The sequence below is a fragment of the Trifolium pratense genome, linkage group LG3 (genome assembly GCF_020283565.1).
Source record: "Trifolium pratense cultivar HEN17-A07 linkage group LG3, ARS_RC_1.1, whole genome shotgun sequence".
NCBI classification, from domain to species: domain Eukaryota; kingdom Viridiplantae; phylum Streptophyta; class Magnoliopsida; order Fabales; family Fabaceae; genus Trifolium; species Trifolium pratense.
In genome coordinates, this window is record NC_060061.1 from 52,125,060 (window position 1) to 52,146,656 (window position 21,597).

At 33.0% G+C, this 21,597-nt stretch overlaps 1 protein-coding gene and 1 long non-coding RNA gene across 7 annotated transcripts; both read left to right on the forward strand.

Moving 5' to 3' along the window:
- Positions 1-6,936: 6,936 nt before the first annotated feature.
- LOC123913270 (DEAD-box ATP-dependent RNA helicase 3, chloroplastic-like) lies at positions 6,937-16,155 on the forward strand. Its single transcript, XM_045963961.1, has 4 exons — positions 6,937-7,062; positions 8,282-8,589; positions 14,877-15,029; positions 16,052-16,155. Exons 2-4 carry the CDS (start codon positions 8,305-8,307, stop codon positions 16,088-16,090), a joined length of 477 nt encoding a protein of 158 aa, XP_045819917.1. The 5' UTR covers positions 6,937-7,062; positions 8,282-8,304; the 3' UTR covers positions 16,091-16,155.
- Positions 16,156-17,154: 999 nt separating this feature from the next.
- Positions 17,155-20,362, forward strand: LOC123913271. 6 transcript variants are annotated; one of them, XR_006811612.1, is made up of 8 exons: positions 17,155-17,329; positions 17,805-17,925; positions 18,092-18,270; positions 18,652-18,779; positions 18,885-19,006; positions 19,145-19,211; positions 19,341-19,454; positions 19,842-20,356. It is a non-coding gene; the product is annotated as an uncharacterized LOC123913271 (long non-coding RNA). The 6 variants fall into 6 exon arrangements; XR_006811615.1 differs by having other exon boundaries at positions 18,652-19,006; positions 19,825-19,990; positions 20,065-20,355; XR_006811616.1 differs by having other exon boundaries at positions 18,652-19,006; positions 19,825-19,909; positions 20,065-20,322.
- Positions 20,363-21,597: the final 1,235 nt, after the last annotated feature.

Genomic DNA, 21,597 nt, shown 5'->3' on the forward strand with positions numbered 1-21,597 from the left:
TAGATGTTTTTGATTTTAGATACTATTTAGCAATCATTACTACAAATTTAGGATACTATATTTTGATCATTTCCCTTGGGTGGGTGGGGTAGCTCAGTTGGCACTTGCTGACTGAGCGGGTGTAGGCTGTTGGTCTGGGGTTCGATCCTTGGCAGCAGCAATTGTAGTATTTTCTTTGTAAATAAGTTGGTGGTACTTATAAACCATCAACTTTTTAAAAAAAAAAAAAAAATTTTGATCATTTCCCTTCATTCCATACTTTTCTCTTTTAAGGTCAACAAATGAATTATCAGTCAACTGTCCAACATAGATCACTCTGTTCATTTATTAAAGGAAACTAAAATCATGAATGTATAATGTGTGGATTTGGGTTTGCTCTATTTACTATTTTATCTATTTAAAAGAGATATACATAGGTGAAGATTGGTGAGATCCACTAATTAGTGGGACTCACTTTTAACGGATTTTACTAATCTTCGCTTGAGAGTGGATCCTCTCTCATGTAAATTTCCTCCCGTCAAATCTAGACTTTTCATTTAAAATTTAAAAAAAAAACATAAAAAAAATGATCTTTTAATGGTGCATATGCAAACTGCTCTTCCTCCAGCTAATTTTAAAATTGAGGGAATCCACACTCTTCACTTATGTCCATTTCTCTTAAAATGACAACAAATAGAGGAATAAATAAAGCAAATTCAAATTTGTAATGAGTACTAAAAGACAAGAACTAGGATAAGTGGATTACACTATTGATAATGGATAAAAAGATGAAGCCATTGTTGAAAAAAATTAATCTTTTAATTTGTCATGGTGTTAAGGATTAAGGAATAAGGTAAGGGTATTTTATAAGGCTTTTGCTAATATGGAAGACTTCATTAAGTCTTCTATGATGCACAAATTGCGAATATTATTATAACGAATATGAATTTTACCAAATCTATCGTTGTGAATATTTATTTTGGCCTTGAATTTTGGGGTAGTGTACTTTTTGATACCCCTTTATATTATGAACTTTCTTTATATTAATATATAATAATATTTTTTTGAACAGGTATTGCTATATAATATTATTTTCCATTAAAAAAAAATCATAAATCAATTAATCGATTGATTTTATTTAAAACCAAGACTGAATAAAAAACCTATGAACCTCAATTAATTATAGAAAGACAAACATGTGGAGAATACTAATTAACGGGTCTTATCATGTGGAAAATTAAAGGATTGTTACTTGCATCTAATTTTTTAAATACATATGGACCTATTAGTATAACATGCATGAATAATATCCACCAAATTTCCACATTTATTAAATGACTTAGAGTGAGACATTACACTCCCAATGAGCCCCTAACTAGTATAAAACCATATTATTTCCTATGTATTTTATGCACCAACATTAAAATCATCACTTCCTAAAATGGCTTCCATTGCTTCATCCTTACTAGTATTTTTCTTTGTTGCTCTTATGCTTGCTCCTCAAGGGCTTGCTATTGGTATTCCATTTAAACCCCGGCCAATTTACAGGCACCCAATTTACAAGCCTCCAACTCACAAGAAACCACCAATACTAAACAAGAAAGCATACACTTCCTGCACGAGATACCGGAATCGACCATGTTACCCTCCTAAGAGGCCTCCACCAGCAGAAGATCATAACATCCATTTCTAAAGCATGAATGTAACAAGGCATATTAATATTAATATCTACTATAAATAAGTTGTTAAGTGCTCGTTACCAAATGCTTTGTTATATCTACTATATGGCCAAGTTAAATCATCATGTATATGTACATCAATGCAAATCATGAGATAACATCATGGTATATATGTGCATGTGCTCAATAATTACAAATAAATAAAGTTATGCTTTTGTGATTGTGTTGGCATTGATTGATCTGTTAGAGTTACTAATACTAAGTAATTTAATATAGGCAAATGTTAACATGTGCACCTAAGGCACATGTTAAGAATACAAATATAGAAATATTTTCTCGAAACATGTGTATTATATCTTTTAAGCATTAAATTCGTTTATAATATTAAATGCAAATTTCTAATTATAGAAATCTTAACATGTGCCATATATGCACATGTTAACAGCACCCTTTAATATAAGGTAAAAATATGTTTTTCCCCTACTAAATTACTAAGTTTTATTTAATTATCTTTAAATTTTTAAATAAGTTTTTACAAGTCATGTTTAAAATATTATAAAAAATTTATTCACAACAATTTCTAATTTTTAAAATGAGATGAATTAAGTATAATTTTTTTAATTAAACATTAGATCTAGATATCAAATTTTAAGCTTATGTTATGTGAAGAAACTTTTTATAATATTTTAACCGCGGTCTGACAAAAAAGATAATTAACAAATATATATATATATATATATATATATATATATATATATATATATATATATTGACTTAATAATAGAGACTAAACAACGTGCATAAGAATTATGTAGGACCAAAAAAGGGTTATTATTTTATGAGAACGAAAAATGAAACTTGATAATTTTATAAGGACGAAAAATATATTACCACTCAATATATTCCATTTTCTCTATCTCAAATATATTACTTTTATTTTTTTGGTTAAATATTACTTTTAATTTTATAGTAAGTGAAGTATAAAGATGTTTTAATATTATAGGAAACGGCTAGAGTTTTATAAAATTATTGCCTTATCAAAAGATTAGGGAAAAAATACATAATATAGAAGTACTAAATAGACTATACGGTTAGCATAAAAAGTTCAAAGTATAAGTCTATCTAACTGAATTATGAGTTTGTTCGATTTTCGACCCTATATATATAATGTAATGTCTCTACCACTCGACCTTTTAGTTTGTTTGCTTTGAATGGGAGCGTTCGACGTGTGATGTGGAAATATTGGGGGTGGCTAGCTAGTTTGTTTTTAGTATCTCGTGACTTGTGTCTTGTGTTTTTGTCCTTTTAAGTTGATCAGTTGGATTTGTCTTGTGTTTTTGTCCTTGAAGTCGTTGGATAATAGATTTGTCTTGTGTTTGACATCTTCATAGCTAGCATGCATTCCTTTTGTTTTGGGGTGAATATTAATTATTTTAGTAAAATTTATCTTCCTTCTTAAAAAAAAAACTTTGGTGGATAAATTTATCAGAAGATATCTATCGATAGTGTAAAATTTATCGGAAGATATGCGGGGTAGGGGAGAAATCACTAAAGAAAATTGATAATTGATTTTAGAGTTTATATTAATTATGGTGTAAAGTTAAATTTAAAGAGGAATCCAAAAGTGAGGTAAATTTGTCTAGAAAATTGTTCATCAAAATTAAATTGATGGGGGTAGTTTTTTCGAAATAACTTAATATTAGTTGGAATCCTTAGTTTAAATTGGTTAGCTACCAACTCCCATTAGTTGTTTTATGGTGTAAATTCAAATTTTTAAGAAATTTGATGATGATAAATTCAACGAGAAAAAAATCCAACCAAAATTAGTAGTCAATGTTAACTTTGTAATTGCTGAATTTATGACTTGTAGGTCAAGTAGTAAGCATATATGACAACAGCCCTGACGTATTCTAAGCAATGAATTGACCTCCCAATCATATAGGGAGTATGCCCCTAACTAACAATCAAGTATAAAACATGAGTAGTATTCCCTATGTGTGAAATCTGGCACGCAGTGAACACAATGCTGCACAAGATGCTATAGCACACGTTGCAGCAAGACAGTCGCAGAACACAGTAAATAAATAAAAAATTGCAGAATAATAAATAAGACAGGTAATTGTTAACCCAGTTCAGTGCAACGTCACCTACTCTGGGGGATACCAATCCAGGAATGAATCCACTATAATAGCTCTAGTTCAAAGCCCTCGACCAACACCCGGTACTTGACTTATCACCTAGACACTACCCGTGCAATCCTACCTAAGAACCTCTTAGATAATGAGACCCTGTCCCAAATTCCCTCTAACAACACGTACTATGTTGCTGTCAATAATGATTGTAAGGATGGAGACACTCTCCTAGAAACTAGACCACACTCTTGCTTAAAAGCTTATGAGTGAATCACACAAACTAACTCCGTGCTTCAAAGCTTAGGAGTAGTTTACAATTAACAACCAAAACACAGTCCTAAACTTGCATCAAAGTGACACAAGGCTGACAAAAGACACAAACTCTAAACCCTAAAAACTCACACTTTGTAAAGAACACGGTTTAGAATACATCAGTAGAATAGCTTGAGGCTTCACATATTTATAGTCTTCAATTGTCTTGATGTCCAAGTTAGGTCTTCAGACAAATACAGCTGTAGGAATTGTGGTCAACCCTAAACTATTTCCAGAAATATAATTCATGTTGTACCAAACAAAAAAAACGCAAAAATATAATATAATTATATTTTTGTTTTAAATAATGTTCCTTCAGCCGACTTCAATAAAACTTGCTGAGCAAGGCTCGTTTTGCCCAGACGCACGTGCTTGAATATATAATTGGAGCAAATCTTGACTCAGATTTGAAATAAAAATTCTGCACGAAAACAGAGCTTCAGTATGCTGTACTATAATGCTACAGCATCTCAGTCCAGCATCTGGCTGGTTAGCTTTTGCAAAATGTAGCCAATCAAAACACCAACAATATGTTTTATGCACCAAGACTGAAAATTACCTGCTAGTATATTAAGAAAAGAATGGCTTCTTTTTCTTTATTCTTTTTAGTGTTGTTCCTTGCATCTCTGATTCTCATCCCTCAAGGATTTGCTATTCGTGAATATATACATAATTCTACTCCTGTCTTATTGAATTAAAGATGTCATTTTACATTTGTTAGTCAGTTGAACCGCTAATTTTATCAAACACTTCAATCAGCTTATCAACTATAAGCTATCAGCCATAAACTATCAGCTAACTTATCGGTCATAAGTTATTTTGCCAAACATATAGCCTTAATATAGAAAGATTCTTCTCAAAAGTTGTGTATTTTACTTTAAAAGTTAAAGTGTTATATTTTTCAATACAAAAAATTCTACTTTTGAGTTCTTAACATGGACCCTTAGGACACACATTAGTAAGACCCTCATAATTAAGATACTCAAACGGAACATGTATTACTTGTGAGATAAAAAAAATAAAATTAGTTGAATGATTAAATGTGTAATTATTAATTAGTAAAAAAAAGAAAACTCTCCAATAAGAGAATGCCACGTCAAATCTTTGTGCAGCCTTGTGTCCGATAACAACTTTTAGTATTTAGGGCCCGTTTGGTGCGCATGATAGGATAGTGACAGGATAGGATATACAACAGGATAGCGATAAGATATGATATCAGCAGGATAACAGTTATCCTTAGTTATCCTATCATGTGTTTGGTGCACACAGGATAACATACATGATAACTATTATATCATATTTTTAATACATACTTGTTCATACCAATATGATAAGATACATAACATATTTAAATGACAAAATTACCCTTGTAAAACAATTGTTATTTTTTAAAAATTATATTGTAATACTTTGAATTTTATAAATAAAAATATAAATAAGTAATCAAATAACTTTAAATTTTAAATACAAATCATGAGAAAATAAGCAAATTAAGTGTTTTATATGAATCATGATCAAATAAATAACTCAATTATACATGTTAGATAAGCTAAATAAATATATGATATATCTTATATATAAATAATAAAATTACCATTGCAAAAGAATTATATTTAAGTTGTTATTAAATTTAAATTAATATTCCTATTTTGCAATTTTTTAATAATTATTTTACTTTAAAATATTGACTTTTTAGGAGAATTTTGATTTTTTAGATTATATAAATTACAAAATTACCCTTGTGAGAAAATCACATATATATATTTAAAAATTAATTATTTTATTATTAATTTACCATCAAATTATTTTATTAATTTTCAGTTTTTTATTTTAAAATATATTTTATAGAATAAATCAACGATTTTTTTTCTTATCCTATCCTGCTGGTAACCCAGCTCAAATTCAGGATAAGAATTTTAACTAGAGAAACAGGATAGGATAAGCTTCAGGATTAACTTATCATATCCTGCTGTGTCACCAAACACTGGATTGAGACAGGATATGATACAATTATCCTATCCTGTCTCTTATCCTGTGCACCAAACGGACCCTTAATCTCTCCGTAAGAAGCAGATAAGTAAAAATAAAGATCTAAGTTCCAAATACGATTCAATATCTCCGTCTCAATACCAAATTCCCATTATAGTGTGTGTTAAGCCAAGTTGTATTTGTCTTAATAATGACAAACTGAAATCATAGCTTTTAGGCCTACAACCCAAAAAAGAGTTTCATTGGATTTTATAAGTATTAAAGAAAACTTATTATACATTTCACTTACTATTAAAAATTACTCCCTCCGTCATTTTTATTTTTATAAGGAACACTTTGATAAAAATAATGGTATACATGAAATAAATTCACCATAAAAAAAAAATACTTCTAATAATTCATCATTCTACAGCAAAATAATCAAGTATTAGTTTTTTCAATAATTAAAATTTGAATTTTCCTGAACGATTATGAGATACATTAAGCCCATTCATTTAGTTGATTGAGCCCAAGGTTAGTTACCCAAACGAGATGTTTTCTCTTCCCCTCTCATAATCTTTTATACCCCCAATATTCTAATTTTGTCCTTGCAGAAAAATTCGGTTCGCAGAAACTGAATTTTTCTAATGCAAATTCAGAGTAAATTTCGGTGTTTAGAAATCGAAATTTATTTTCAAGGCAAAAAAAAACTTCGATTTCTACGAACCGAAGTTTTTTCAAGGGTAAAATTGGAAATTCAGGAGAATAAAAGATTCACCCGGGTGGGAAGAGAAAACATCCCCAAACGATAGTAGCTTCTATTTTGTCCTTTAAGCTCATTTAGTTGATTGAGCCCTAGTTTAGTTACCCAAACGACCTTAACGCTTGCGTATCACACATAAGTTTCATTTCATCTCTACAGTACACTCACAATTTCGCTTCTCTCTTCTCTCTTCTCTCGCACCCTATTTCACTTCCGCTTCATTTTTCAGGTTCAATTTCATTCCCCTTTTCCTTTCAATTTTTTGTGATTCAACTTCCAATTTTAAGCTTTTAATTTTCTTCCTGTAAAATTGTATATAGAATCTATGAACTAGGTTTGATTAATTTGGGAAATTTGGTCTGTGTTTGGATCTTATTGTTGTCCTTGTTTTATGATGAGTGGTCTGTGTTTGGATCTTATTGTTGTCCTTGTTTTATGGTGAGTGGTCTGTTTTTGGATCTTATTGTTGTCCTTCTCAAATATTTCTTACTCACTTAAGCGGGTGATATTTACATGCTAATGACGGTGTATTCTTCTGCTGTTGGAAATCATGAATATATTAAATCAATTAGTTTTATATTTCTGATCTTCTGATGTGTCTCAAGCTAATATTTTCTGTCATGATATCATTCTACCATTTACTTTAAGATACTGAGCTCACTAATTTTATTAAATATTACCGTGTCTCTTAGGTTTATGCAAAGGGCGGGAAGACTATAGTTTTTACACAGACAAAAAAAGATGCTGATGAAGTAGTGTTGGCATTAACAAATAGTATCACATCTTAGGTACGTTCATAGGTTGATTTGCAGTCCTCATTATACCAATCCATTCCTGGTGTTGGTTTTTAATAGAGTGAACCTCATGAGTTATTTTAGTTTGGATAATGGGGTTTTTAATTGGGGATTCATGATCTAACAACCAACTTTTTGGATAGCGTTTAATAGTTTGAACTTTTTGGGTTATATTACCCTCGATTGGATTAAGACTTTATTGTCTACTTTGAGGTATGATTTGTCGGCTCGTGAGTTTGGGTTGCTTGTCCTAGTATAATTAAGGTTGCCTGTTTTATTGAGCAGATGTTTTCTACTAAATTCAACCTTTTCTTTAATTTGTTTACAATGTACACTGTCTCATTTGACATGAGATTTAGAATTTTATATTTGAATAAATTGTGAACTGTGCACATAAGTATATGTGAGTTTTAAGGTCATTGTTCAATTGTTTCATCCCATTCTCTATAATATTGTTATGTAAGATCTATATTTAACTCATAAGATTCTTATTTATGCCTCAGTCATGTATTGAAATGAAAATGCAATCAATTATCGACATATTGAATATTTATGAACTTATTGATTTTATATGTTTTCTTCAGATTGTCCATTATGAGCTTCCAAATGATCCCGAGACTTTTGTACATTGTTCTGGTCGTACTGGCTGTGCAGGAAAGCTAGGTACTGCCATCCTGATGTACACGGGTAGCCAGAGGAGAACAGTTAGATCCCTCAAGTGTGATGTAGGATGCAAATTTGAATTTGTTAACGTACCGTCTATGGAAGATGTTTTGGAGGCATCTGCTGAGCAAGCTATTGTCACACTTGATAGAGTTCATCCCGAGTCTATTGCATTTTTCACTCCAACTGCAGAGAAACTGATTGAAGATAAAGGAACAACTGCCCTTGCAGCTGCACTGGCACAACAAAGCAGATTTGCCCAACCTCCGTCTTCCTGGTCGCTTATCACCCATGGACAGGTATTGGAAACTTGCATTTCTAATTGAAGTTCTCCAGTCTAAGAATTTCCCTATATTTTGCCTTTGTATAAGGGGCAGTCTGTTATAGATTTTAAAAAATAGATCAAGTTGGGAATTCTGTCCTTAAACTTACTATATAACATTTCCACATAGTTTTCGTTGATGATACACTTATATAAGTAATATTGATCCTTTTTATTTGACTTTAATTCTGATCCACGGTACGATGTCTCACATTTTCACACTCTGCAACCATGGGGAAGAAGGACACTGTTCATGCCTCAGAAAAGGATGTTTAGCATAAGAGCATTTCATGATATTGATATGGAAAACTTAAATGCGGAAGTCGACCATCGAAGATCAGGTTGTATGATCGCGATAGACGATCAGGGTCCATACGGGTCTTGTTGGGCAATTGTCACCGTTTCGGCTGCAAGAAAATTGAAGACTGGGATACTTGAGAAGTTATCTGCTAAGGAGTTGATTGAATGCGTAGAGGGATGTGACGGTGGTAAAGGAGGTAAGATATATGTAGCGCTGGACTATATACAAAGAAGGGATGTTTCTTTGTATGAGGATTATCCTCTACATCTCTGGAGAATGCAAGAGGAATGCATCGTGAAAAGATCTAATAGAAAATATATGTATCCGGGTACAAGGATTAATATTCCATTCCCAGTCTTATATTCGTACTCATCTCCAACAACGATTGTCGCGATCACAGGTTGTTGGAGATGAGTTTGATGAATATAAGGCTGGGGAATGCATATTAATTCCTTGTACCCGGATATATATAATTTTCTATTAGAGCTCTTCACGATGCATTCCCCTTGCATTCTCCAGGGATGTAGAGGATAATGCCCATACAAAGAAACATCCCTTCTTTGTATATAGTCCAGCGCTACATATATTTTACCTCCTTTACGGCCGTCACATCCCTCTACGCGGTCAATCAACTCCTTAGCAGATAACTTCTCAAGTATCCCAGTCTTCAATTTTCTTGCGGCCGAAACGGTGGCAATTGCCCAACAAGACCCGCATGGACCCTGATCGTCTATCGCGGTCATACAGCCTGATTTTCGATGGTCGACTTCCGCATTTAAGTTTTCCATATCAATATCATGAAATGCTCTTATGCTAGACATCCTTTTCTGAGGCATGAACAGTGTCCTTCTTCCCCATGGTGTGAAAATGTTAGACATCGTACCCTGGATCAGAATTAAAGTCAAATAAAAAGGATCAGTATTACTTAACCAACAGGGAGTTAGTCCTTATATAAGTGTATCATCAACGAAAACTATGTGGAAATTTTATATAGTAAGTTATATTGTAGTTTGTGTAAGAAAAACAATAGAGAATGGAGTAGGGAAGGAAGACCGTGGTGGATAGGCTATTAAGTAGGTCTAAGATTGCTGCTATATTATATTATGTATTAAAATGTAATTTCTGTTCTGCTTTGGAATCATTAGGACCTTTTGTTCTTTGGAATTGAAATGCAGTGGATTGTTGTTATTGCTTTCATTGTTTCCCCCTTTTTTCTTTGCTTCTTATTAGAGATACATAGGTTACTGACTGTGAAAACTGAATATATTATTATATTTCAAGTTATGAATAATTTACAATCACTAATGTGTTTATATAGGCTATTCTAACCTAATGGGCTCATGGGCCAAATACAAATTACTAATAGAAGATTACTCTTAATAATAGAATATTTACTATTTATTTACAACACTCCCCCTCAAGCTGGTGAATGAATATTTATCATTCCCAACTTGGAAACAATTCTTTCAAAGTTATTGCCGTTCAGCCCCTTAGTTAGAAGATCTGCAAGGTTGCCTTGGGAAGAGACATATGGAGTGCAAATTAGACCACTATCTAATTTTTCTTTGATGAAGTGTCGGTCAACTTCAATATGTTTGGTCCTATCATGTTGCACTGGATTATGAGCTATGCTAATAGCAGATTTATTATCACAATAGAGTTTCATTGGTTCATCACTCTTTATCCTCAAGTCTTCCAAGATGCTTTTTAGCCATAGTAATTCACATATACCTTGTGTCATTGCCCTGAACTCTGCTTCAGCACTAGATCTGGATACCACACTTTGTTTTTTACTCTTCCAAGTCACAAGATTTCCACCTAAAAAAGTGCAATATCCTGTAGTTGATCTCCTATCCACAATTGACCTTGCATAGTCAGCATCAGTATATGCTTCAAGTCCCACACTTCCATTTCGTTCGAACAAAATTCCTCTACCTGGAGTTCCTTTCAAATATTGAACAATTCGGAGTGCAGCTTGTAGATGAATCTCCTTTGGTTGGTGCATGAATTGGCTGACCAAGCTTACAGCAAAAGCAACATCAGGTCTAATATGTGATAAATATATTAGTTTGCCGACCAATCTTTGATACCTTTCCTTATTAATCGCAACATCTTCTTCTGCATTCCCCAACTTTATATTTGGATCAATTGGTGTACATGCAGGCTTGCATGCTGTCTTGCCAGTCTCTTGCAAAAGGTCGGTAATGTATTTTTGTTGGGATATGAAAATTCCTTTCTTAGAGTGAGCCACTTCTATTCCCAAAAAATACTTCAATTTTCCCAAGGTCTTAATCTCAAATTCCTTGGCTAAGTGTTGACTTAACATTTGCTGCTCCTCTTCATTATCGCCTGTTACGATAATGTCGTCCACATACACCAATAACACTGTGACTCCCCCTGACTTAGAGTGTTTAACAAATAAAGTATGGTCTCCTTGACTTTGTTTGAAGCCCAAACCAACCATAACTTTAGTGAATCTTCCAAACCAAGCTCGTGGTGATTGCTTTAGTCCATATAAAGCCTTTTTTAACTTACACACGGTGTTGGCAGCAATATCTTCACGATATCCAGGGGGTACATCCATGTAGATCTCTTCTTCAAGTTCTCCATGAAGGAAAGCATTTTTTACATCAAATTGCTGCAAGTTCCAATTGTAATTAGCTGCTAAAGATAATATCACCCTAACAGTGTTCATTTTTGCAACTGGAGCAAATGTCTCAGAGTAATCTATTCCATAAGTCTGAGTGAACCCTTTGGCTACCAATCTTGCCTTGTACCTCTCAATAGATCCATCAGCCTTGTATTTTACAGTGTATACCCATTTGCACCCTACAGGTTTCTTTCCATTTGGTAGAGAGACCAACTCCCAAGTATTGTTCTTATCAAGTGCCTCCATTTCCAAATCCATGGCTTGTTTCCATTTCCTGTCAGACAATGCCTCAGACAAGGAAGTAGGTATTGTGGTAGTGTTTAGACTTGTGAGGAAGGCTTTATGGGTAGTTGATAATTGTTCAAAGCATAAGTAATTGGATAGAGGGTAAAGTGGCTTGTTGGTGCAGGTTCTAGTATTTTTCCTATGGGCAATTGGGAGATGTAAATCTTTAGAGTCTACTGGTGTTATTTCTCTGGATTTTGGGTTTTTATGTTTTATCAGAATGGATTCTGGTTCCCTTTGTATGGTTGAGCTAGATTCTGGTTCCTGGGTATGAGAAAATTCTGAAATTGAATCACTAGAGTTTGAAGGGTCAAGGAAAGTTACCTCATGTAATGTTGGATCGGACTCATAGATATGAGTAGATTCAGGAATGGTCTTTTTTCTTGTGTATACTAAATTCTTCCCATATCTCACATCAACACCAACATTTTCATCTTTCTCAGAATCAATTTCAGTCTCAACATTGTCAACTTTAGTTTCAATATTTTAAGATCAATTTCAGTCTCAACATTGTCACCTCTAGTTTCAGCCTCAACTTCTGGCCCGAAATTAAGGTCAGGGAGTATAAGAGACTCATCTTCCTTACTTGTGCTCTCCCCCTGAAGATGAGTTTGAATGAAGTAACTTTCATGTTCATGGAAGGTGACATCTCGGGAGACAAAGAATTTATGAGACGGTGGATGATAACATTTGTAACCCTTTTGGGTGGAAGAATACCCTATAAAGACACACTTTAAGGCTCTAGGATCAAGTTTCCCTCTACCATCACTATGGATATGGACGAACGACTTACACCCAAATATTCTAGGAATGAGATTACAAGAGGTGGACACATCAGGATAAAATGAGGATAGAACCTCCATAGGAGTTTTAGAGGCAAGGACACTAGAAGGTAAACGATTTATGAGATACGATGCGGTTAAAACCGCCTCTCCCCAATACTTCTTGGAAACCTTATTTTGGAATAATATAGCGCTTGTTTGATCTAACAAATGCCTGTTTTTTCTCTCAGCAATCCCATTTTGTTGGGGTGTTTTGACACAAGAGGACTCATGAATAATACCCTCTTTTTGACAAAAGGAATTAAGTCCTTGATTGAAGTAATCTTTGGCATTATCAGATCTGACCCTCTTAATACTCACTCCAAACTGGTTTTTTACCAATGAGAAAAAATGTAGAAACACAGAGGTAACCTCGGACTTTTGTCTTAGTAAGTAGACCCATGTAACCCGAGTGCAATCATCGATGAAGGTTACAAACCATCGAGCACCCGATATATTTGGAACATTAGAAGGACCCCACACATCAGTATGAATTAAATAAAATGGAGAAGTACTCACTTTGTTACTGACCGGGAAAGAGGCACGTTTGTGTTTAGCAAGTTCACACACCTCACAACAAAGACTCTCAACATCTAAATTTTTAAAAAAGGAAGGAAATATTTGTTTCATGACTCTAAATGAAGGATGACCAAGGCGACGGTGGTATAGAAAGACTTTCTCCCTGTTGGTCTTAATTGATTCCGAAAAAAGTGAGTTGTTGTTGTTGAGTGGATTTGGGGGGAGATTTTGGTTATCCAAGTAATAAAGACCATTCAATTCTTTCGCATTTCCAATTGTCCTCCCCGAATGCTTATCTTGAAAAACACAAGCATTGTCATAAAAAATAGCATTACATGATAGGTTTTTGGTGAGTTTTTGTATGGAAATTAGGCTAGTAGACAATTTGGGAATGTGAAGGACATTTCGTAGGATTATAGATGGACTTATTTGGATATCTCCTTGACCTGCTACAGTTAAAAGGGTACCATCTGCTGTGGATATTTTCTTGTTACTGAGACAAGGTGAATAAGTGGAAAATTGTGTGGGTAAGGGTGTCATGTGGTCAGTGGCTCCAGAATCCAGTATCCAATATTGGTTATAGGGTTTATCCGAAGCATTAAATCCAACAGAAAATTGAGACTTACCAAGAGAAAGTGGAAACGGAAACATACCTGAATATGCCAGAGAAGTTGTAACCGTTGTTGGTGTCTCCAATTCACTAAGAAAAGATTTCAACCTCTTTATTTCATCTTGGTTGAGTGGAACAAATCCTTTTTTTGACATATTGACCAATGTCATGTGATTGTCTTAATAAGGAGAACAAAATAGCAAAAAATCCAAGTTTTTTTTTTGAATGAACAGTGACGCACAGTACTGCTATGAACAGTACGCACGTGAACAGTGTCGTGGATGAACAGTACCACGTGAACAGTGATTTCGCAACTGTTTGCTGAAACTGCAATAACGGCAGTAGTAACAAATCCTAATCCTGCAATGAAGGCAGTTAGGGTTTATGACCGCAATGAAGGCGGCTAGGGTTTATGCGGAAGCAAGGCCCTCAAAGAACGAGAGCTCTGATGCCATGTGAAAACTGAATATATTATTATATTTCAAGTTATGAATAATTTACAATCACTAATGTGTTTATATAGGCTATTCTAACCTAATGGGCTCATGGGCCAAATACAAATTACTAATAGAAGATTACTCTTAATAATAGAATATTTACTATTTATTTAGAACACTGACTAATAACAACATATTAACTAACTACTAAGTATCGATATCTCTGATTTGGCATACAACTCTGGATAATTTGAAGAGTGCGGAATGATAAACTTTTTTTCTATAAAGGCTCCGAATATGAAAGAGGCGGTGGGGTGTAGTAAAATACATCTTTTGGCAATGGTTTTGAGCTAAAAAGTTCAGTGATTTGTTTATTCTTTGGATTGTATGTAGCGTTAAAAAAGAAAATCTCTAATACTTATTTTTAATCGATGGTCATTGTGTGTTCGCAGCACGCATTATTGCATGCTACAATTCTTCAAGCACTTGATTGAAAACTGACAGGCTTCACTATTGTTTTTATTTTTTTTTAGTAAACCTTAATTATTCCTCCAAAAATGATTTGTTGCATTCAAGTTAGATTTTATGAAAGGATGGCTAAGTTGGTGGTTTGTAGTTTCTTTTATCCTCACTTTGTTTAGGAATACAGGTTAAGGAAAGTTTATAATCAAACACATTCCAACTCATTGAGGTGTCTTTTAACGAACGACAAATTTGTGAGTGCTCACATAAGAACCAAAGTGGCAATACCTCATAACAACAATACCTCCAACTCGAGGTTGGAGCACTATCAGGTTTTCCTTCTCTAAATATAATTTTTAACTTGCATATCATGCCAAATGAAAACCTTATGAAAATGTCTTGTTAGCTTTCTTTAATGTAAAGTAATCAAACTAGGTCCATTAGGATAATATATTAACTATTGCATGTTGCTATATTATTGTTATGTTGGCTTAACTTGAATGCTTTTTGGACCTATTCCATGTCTTTTTGGTGATTGTATCTTTCTTTCCTCGCATACCTTAGGCTTTGTTAGATATCTTAATATATTCCACATCCATTCATAGAATAAGCAAGGGGATTTGGCCATCCTGTAAATAAACCATTTCTGCGCTAATTGTTTTAATTATCTCAGCCACCTCTTCCACCGAACTGCACGTCTTGTCCGCAAACAATTTCCCATTCCATAACACCCAGATGGTAGCGTGCCAAATTAGCAGCAAACCTCCTTTGACCTTTTTGTTATTACTCAGAGAAGTAGTAACAAAAGAGAAACCTAACCAGCCCAAAATAGCCGACCAAACAGAGCTAGCAAAATCGCACCTAAGGAAAAGATGATCCGCGGATTCGATTGCTGCATTGCACAGCAGACAGCACACATGACTGATCTTGTTGATGTAGATCCACCCAGGAGAAACCTAGTGAATTATACAAGTTCATACACGTGGTGTGGTTGCATGTACTTAGATACAAATTTTTACCAATCATATCATATCTTATCTATCTCTAATCTATAATATGAATAAAGCCAAAACTATTTGTCTTTCTCTCTCTTCCAAATGAAAAACATTTGATATTAATTGCTAATATTGAAATAATTAATAGTTAATTCTAGAAACAAGGTGATAAAACATGCAATGAAACCGTGTCAATTAAAGAAAGAATAGTTCCCTTGATTCTTCTATACATTTTTTAGTCATGAAAAAATCATTCTAAACATCATTTTAGTCATGAAAAAAAATGTATCATTACTATTTAGGAAACTTATCAAATACTTGATTCAATAATTTAAGAACAATTAATCTTTAATTTTCAGTCCACCACCAGTCCCTTTTGCATACAAGTCACCAATTGATAAACCGTAAATCGTCATTTAAACCTCCTCTTGGCCATTTCTAATGCCGAAGATATCACACCCAAAGTTGTCGAAAAAATTGTTCAAATAACATATTATTCCTCTATTGTTAATAATCACATTAAGAATGTTTTCAATCCAATTGACAATCACTCTTAGGACAATTCTAATGGTGAACTTTTCTCAAATATTATTTTGTGAATTCCATTGTGCCACATAATCTTAAAAGTATTACTCATCCTTTGTTCCAATAATACAATTTTAAAAAATACATTGAGTCACATAAATCAAGGGGGACTTTGATTAAAATAGTATTGTTACTTTTTTTTACATGACTTGTAGTATATTATGACCAATATAAGTAACAATAAAATATTCACATGTGGACCAAATTTGTGGACTTGATTTAAGTTATTTAAAGTTATACTATTGGAGTAAGTAATGAGTGAGTTGCTTTAAGATGACATGACTTTAATGAGATCCATAAAATACCACTATGTAGAGAAATGAATTCACTTTTTGTGCGGTCTAGCTGCAATTATATCAGCTCTCAACCATTTAATCAAAATCAAGGGACTCAGATATTAATACAATTTTGGTTTTTTAACCATAAAATTCTGACTCTAAAATTTGAGCCATCCAATTTTTATTGCAATATATTTTAAGTTTTTAAAACATAAATTTCACTAGTACAAAAATAGCTTTATAGAAAACATCTTAAGTCAGTTGGCATTACCACCCGACCTAAGAAGTCACGCGGTGGCAGTTGTGTAAATATTGTTAAATACTTTAGATCTGTTTCCTGTATAACCGACTTAAAAAATATTAAATAAAAATATTATAATTCATATTTAATTCCTTAAGTCGCCTATAATAACTAAATGACTTAAGAAACCTATTTCTTAAGTCAGGTTTCGCCCACCCGACCTAAGATGTTTTATAATTAAATTCCAATGTGTTATATGGGAGAATCGAACCGAGTAGCTTTCGAAGAATCTAACAAATTAATTTTTTTCTTTTTTTTTTTTGGTACAAACAAATTAAATTTGTTAAAGATAAAATAAAAAATTAAATAAAAGCAAACACAAACAGAACCCAGTACCCTTCGCCATCTCTTCTTTCTCTGCAAACGCCTTCTCTCACTACGAACCAAGAAATCCTTCACTGGGAAACCCCTCGAATCCTTCTCTTCACTGAAAACCCAAAAATCCTTCGTCACTGGAAACCCTAACTTCATATGTATGTAATTTTTAAACCCTAACTTTTAATTTTTTTGTTGTTGTGATAATTCAATTTCTGTATCTGTTGCTATTTATGTTATTATTATTATTTTCCTATTCCAATTGTTCTGTATTGATGATAATAGGAATTCTAAAAACTTATAATTATAATTCCTTCTGTATTTATGTTATGAATTATTATTTTCCTATTCCAATTCTAAAAAAAATATAATTCATATTAGATTTTTATAGTTGTTGAGTTGTGAAATAGGTATTAGTAGTAACCAACTAAATATGAATAAATTTAAAGTGATTCTAGGTGAATTGGATGGAATTGAATTTCTGCCAGGATAGACACTTATGCTCATAAGTATGGTTACACACTTCTAAACAACTTCACATATAATTAGTATTACTTTTTTTGTATGCTCACATTCAAATTAATGTTGGGGGTGAAGAAAACCTTTCCTAAAGAATGTATTCTTGCCTAACAGTACATGCAAAATTAACACATGCACTATGAGATGGTTAAGTGGCAATGTCTAGAGTTACTATGAGGAAGTTTGAAAAAACAAAGTAAAGGTGATTTTCTGCCTCCAAATCATTGCTACACATGTAAGTTTTTCATACTCTACAATTTTCCCTTCATTGTTTTTGGTTTCCTTCATTTTACCTCTATACGACATTATGGCTTGTTGTGATTTTACTTTTTTATATATACACACACACCTTTTCTTGCCTAAAACAAATTCAATAATCATGAAATATTCAATAATCGCAGAGTTTCCTTCTCCTTTGATTTGCACCCAACTTTTCTCCGCCGCTGTATTTCCCTTCTCACTGTAAGGGTTCGCCGTATAAAGGCCTCCCCTGTCGTCGACATTGAAATTGGTGCCTTTGTTTTGTTTCTTCAACTTCACTTCGCCGTATTTCACCTTTTCTAGGGTCCGCTATATCAAGGTAATATCTCTGGTGGTTCACCGTATTTCACTTCACCGTAGTTATGTTATTCCCCTGCTATTGCATCTTTCTATATGTGTGGTTTAATGTTATTAATCCAAAATGTTGTGGTTTCTATTTAAGCTAAGAAGGTTGACGGATTTTTAATGTCATCAATCCTTGTTTTATGTTGATTTAATTGCTATCTTCTTCTTAGTTTAAAGGAATTGTTTCCGCTTTTGAACTTTTATTTTTCCTAATCATATATCAGTTGCCACCATATTAATTTAGTGATGATGATTTATTCTAAAATTGTGAACATCATTTTGATGTCTAGAATCTGGATACATGAGAAGGATCATACAGTATGTTACTAATGTGTCAAAATCCTTGTTCCTATAGAATTTTCACCTCGTGACACTCCTACTGGACTTGATGCTAGAGACCAATATGTTCTTCAACTTGGTAGGTTGATTGATGCTCTATAACACTAACACATTTCTAGGAGGAAGCTGATCTACAACTAGCTGGTGAGCTTCAAAGAAGCAACACCAACAACCACTTTTCACTGGAAGTTCAATTCCTTCTCCTACTCAATTGAGCCTCTAACATAAATATTCAATTTGTTTGTGTAGAGTGATGGTATTAATTAATGATTATGGAAAACTGAAATATCTTGGGTTTGTGGACTCTCATTTATGTATTACTGTGGAATTCATGTAATTGTGCATACCACTCTACCTACTTGGATTTAAAGGTATTGATTTTCTGTTTGATTTTTATCAGATTTGCTCAATTGCTACTATTTCCAAACTTCATAGTTAAGTTATTTAAAAATTAAATAGGACCAAGAGGTATTGAGAAATAACGACTTCTTTTCTTTCTCTAATGGCAGCATAATTGAATGACCATTCTTTGTACCAAACATGATGTAAATTTATCTCATTGAACTAAGATAATAGGTACATAGTTTTCCATCATAAGATAATACTAGTTTTAAATATTAGTTACTACAATATTGGAGGTATTTGAAGGGTATATGTATACACTTTAGTTGTGACTAATTCACCACTGTTTCTACTCCATTGCAGTCATTGGTCAAACATAAATTAGATTTTCATAGTTGTGCTTGAGGTGCTGTATGATTTGGATTCCTTAGTCAGAGAGTTGGTCTGTCATTGGTAGTTGAAATACTCAGAAACCAGGTTTGTACTCTGTTTTAAGCAATTATTTTAGACCACTCTTATTAGTACTTGCTACTGTGTATCTTTCTCCCTCTCTATGTATAAGGCATTTTTGAGACTTAAATGATATCATAAAAATTATTGTTTCTAGTTTTGAAGATTAGAAACAACTTTCTTCCCCATATTTACTTCTTTAGTCTTGGACAGTGACATAGTTAACCTTGGTTAAAGTTAAACTTTATTAAATTGCATCTTTCTTCCCCATATTTTGTGTTCCCCATATTTACATTAGTGTATTCATTCAACATGGTATCCAACACGTGTTATAGGTTGCACTTTTCTTTCAACTTTAGTTAGGGATTTTTAATATTCTTTCAATTTTTAAGTTCAGGACATTTTCTTATGAAGGGCTAAACTTGTCATTCTCAAGCATGGTTGATCTATTCATGGGTTCCAAATGTCATTGATGCCAAGAAGTAAGAAATCAGAAAATTCACCTTAAGCATTAGTGAAAGAAGCAATTGTTGATGAGAGATTTGAAGTATCATTTGATTGTGGTATTATATTGCTATTGCAAGTTTTTAGTTTGATAATGATTAAAAGTTTTGTAACATTGTTTTCTTTTAAACAGGTTTTGTAACATTGTTGATAGTGGCATGTGTTAAGAGACAAGGCTTGGTGATATTTCTTATCTCTTTCACCTTGTCTTAGTGTTGTTTATTACTTGTGAATGTTATATTTTACTTTTGTTTATGAGTATATATATGTACTATGTAGTGTAATTTGTATTGAAATTTTAGATTTGTTCTTGTTGTGATGCATTATATATAGTCAATAAGTTAATTTTTGATTGTTTTACATTCTATTCACTAAACACTTCATTCAGTGGTTATAATTACAAAATCAAGCTTGAATATTTTTATGATCTTACTTATTTTTTGTGTATATTGAATAATGCTGGGAAAGGTTCTTTAGAACGGTATTTAAATTAATATTTTTAGAACGCAATTTTTTTTTTTTAAATTTGCCATGCTTTTTAAGTCGGTTGGAATATAACCGATCTAATAAGATATTTCTTAGGTCGGTTCCAAATCCGTGTTAACAACTCAATACTTCTTATGTCGGCTTTTCTTAGGTCGGACGCGAAACCGACTTAAAAGGTCATTTTAAACAGACCTAAGAAGTGTTTTCTTAAGTCAGGTTAAAACCGACTTAACAAGTCAATACTTCTTATGTCGGCTTTTCTTAAGACTGGCACGGAACCGACTTAAAAGGTCGTTTTTAACCGACTTAAAAAGTGTTTTTTTGTACTAGTGTTTCTGACTTTAAGTTTAAGGCTCCATATAAGGTTTTTAAAACATCCAAATATGATTGAAGAATGAAGACTGAAGTAGTGCATGCACAAGTCAAAGTTGGCTGCGCCTGCTTAGAAATATTATTGTATGTTTCACAATGTCAAATTTAGCAGCAAATAACTTCGATCACGCTAAGTAATATCATGTATGGCAGTGAATGATTTGGTGTGCTATGCCGATAATTCATTTGCTGTTGGTGCAAATTCCTTAGTAAACATCCTTCTAAACTTCCTCTCTTATGGTGAGCCTAAGCCAACTATGGATGCAAGATGGTCAGTGCTATAGAATAAAACAATTATGTTCATTTAGTATAAATTAATAGTTAGTTTTATGGTGTAAATTCAAATTTAGAAAAGAACTTGATATAGTTAATGATAAATTCATCGAGAAAAAAGCTACTATCAAAATTAGTAGTGATTGTTAATTTGACATATTATTGTGTGGATTATTTGGAAATCTCGAAATATCTTCTTTTCGAAAAAGACATTTTCTGTCGAGTGTCTGGTAGATAGGGTGAAACTTTTATCAGAGAAGTGGTTTTTATGTAAAAACTCTGACTCCTCGTGTTCATTTTATGAGTGGGGTATAAACCCTACTTTATATTGGAACCGATAGAGTTTGTTGTGGTGTCATGTTGGGTCTCGTTGAGTTAGGAGGATTGGAGACCCTCTGTTGCTTTGTCTTACCTGCAGTATTATGTTGATGTGCCTCATTGTTTTTTTGTAGATTTTTTTGTCTGTTTGTTCTTCTAATCTTACCTTAGAGATCGTTAGGTTCTGGTGGAGTGTAGTTCTGATACATCTTTACTT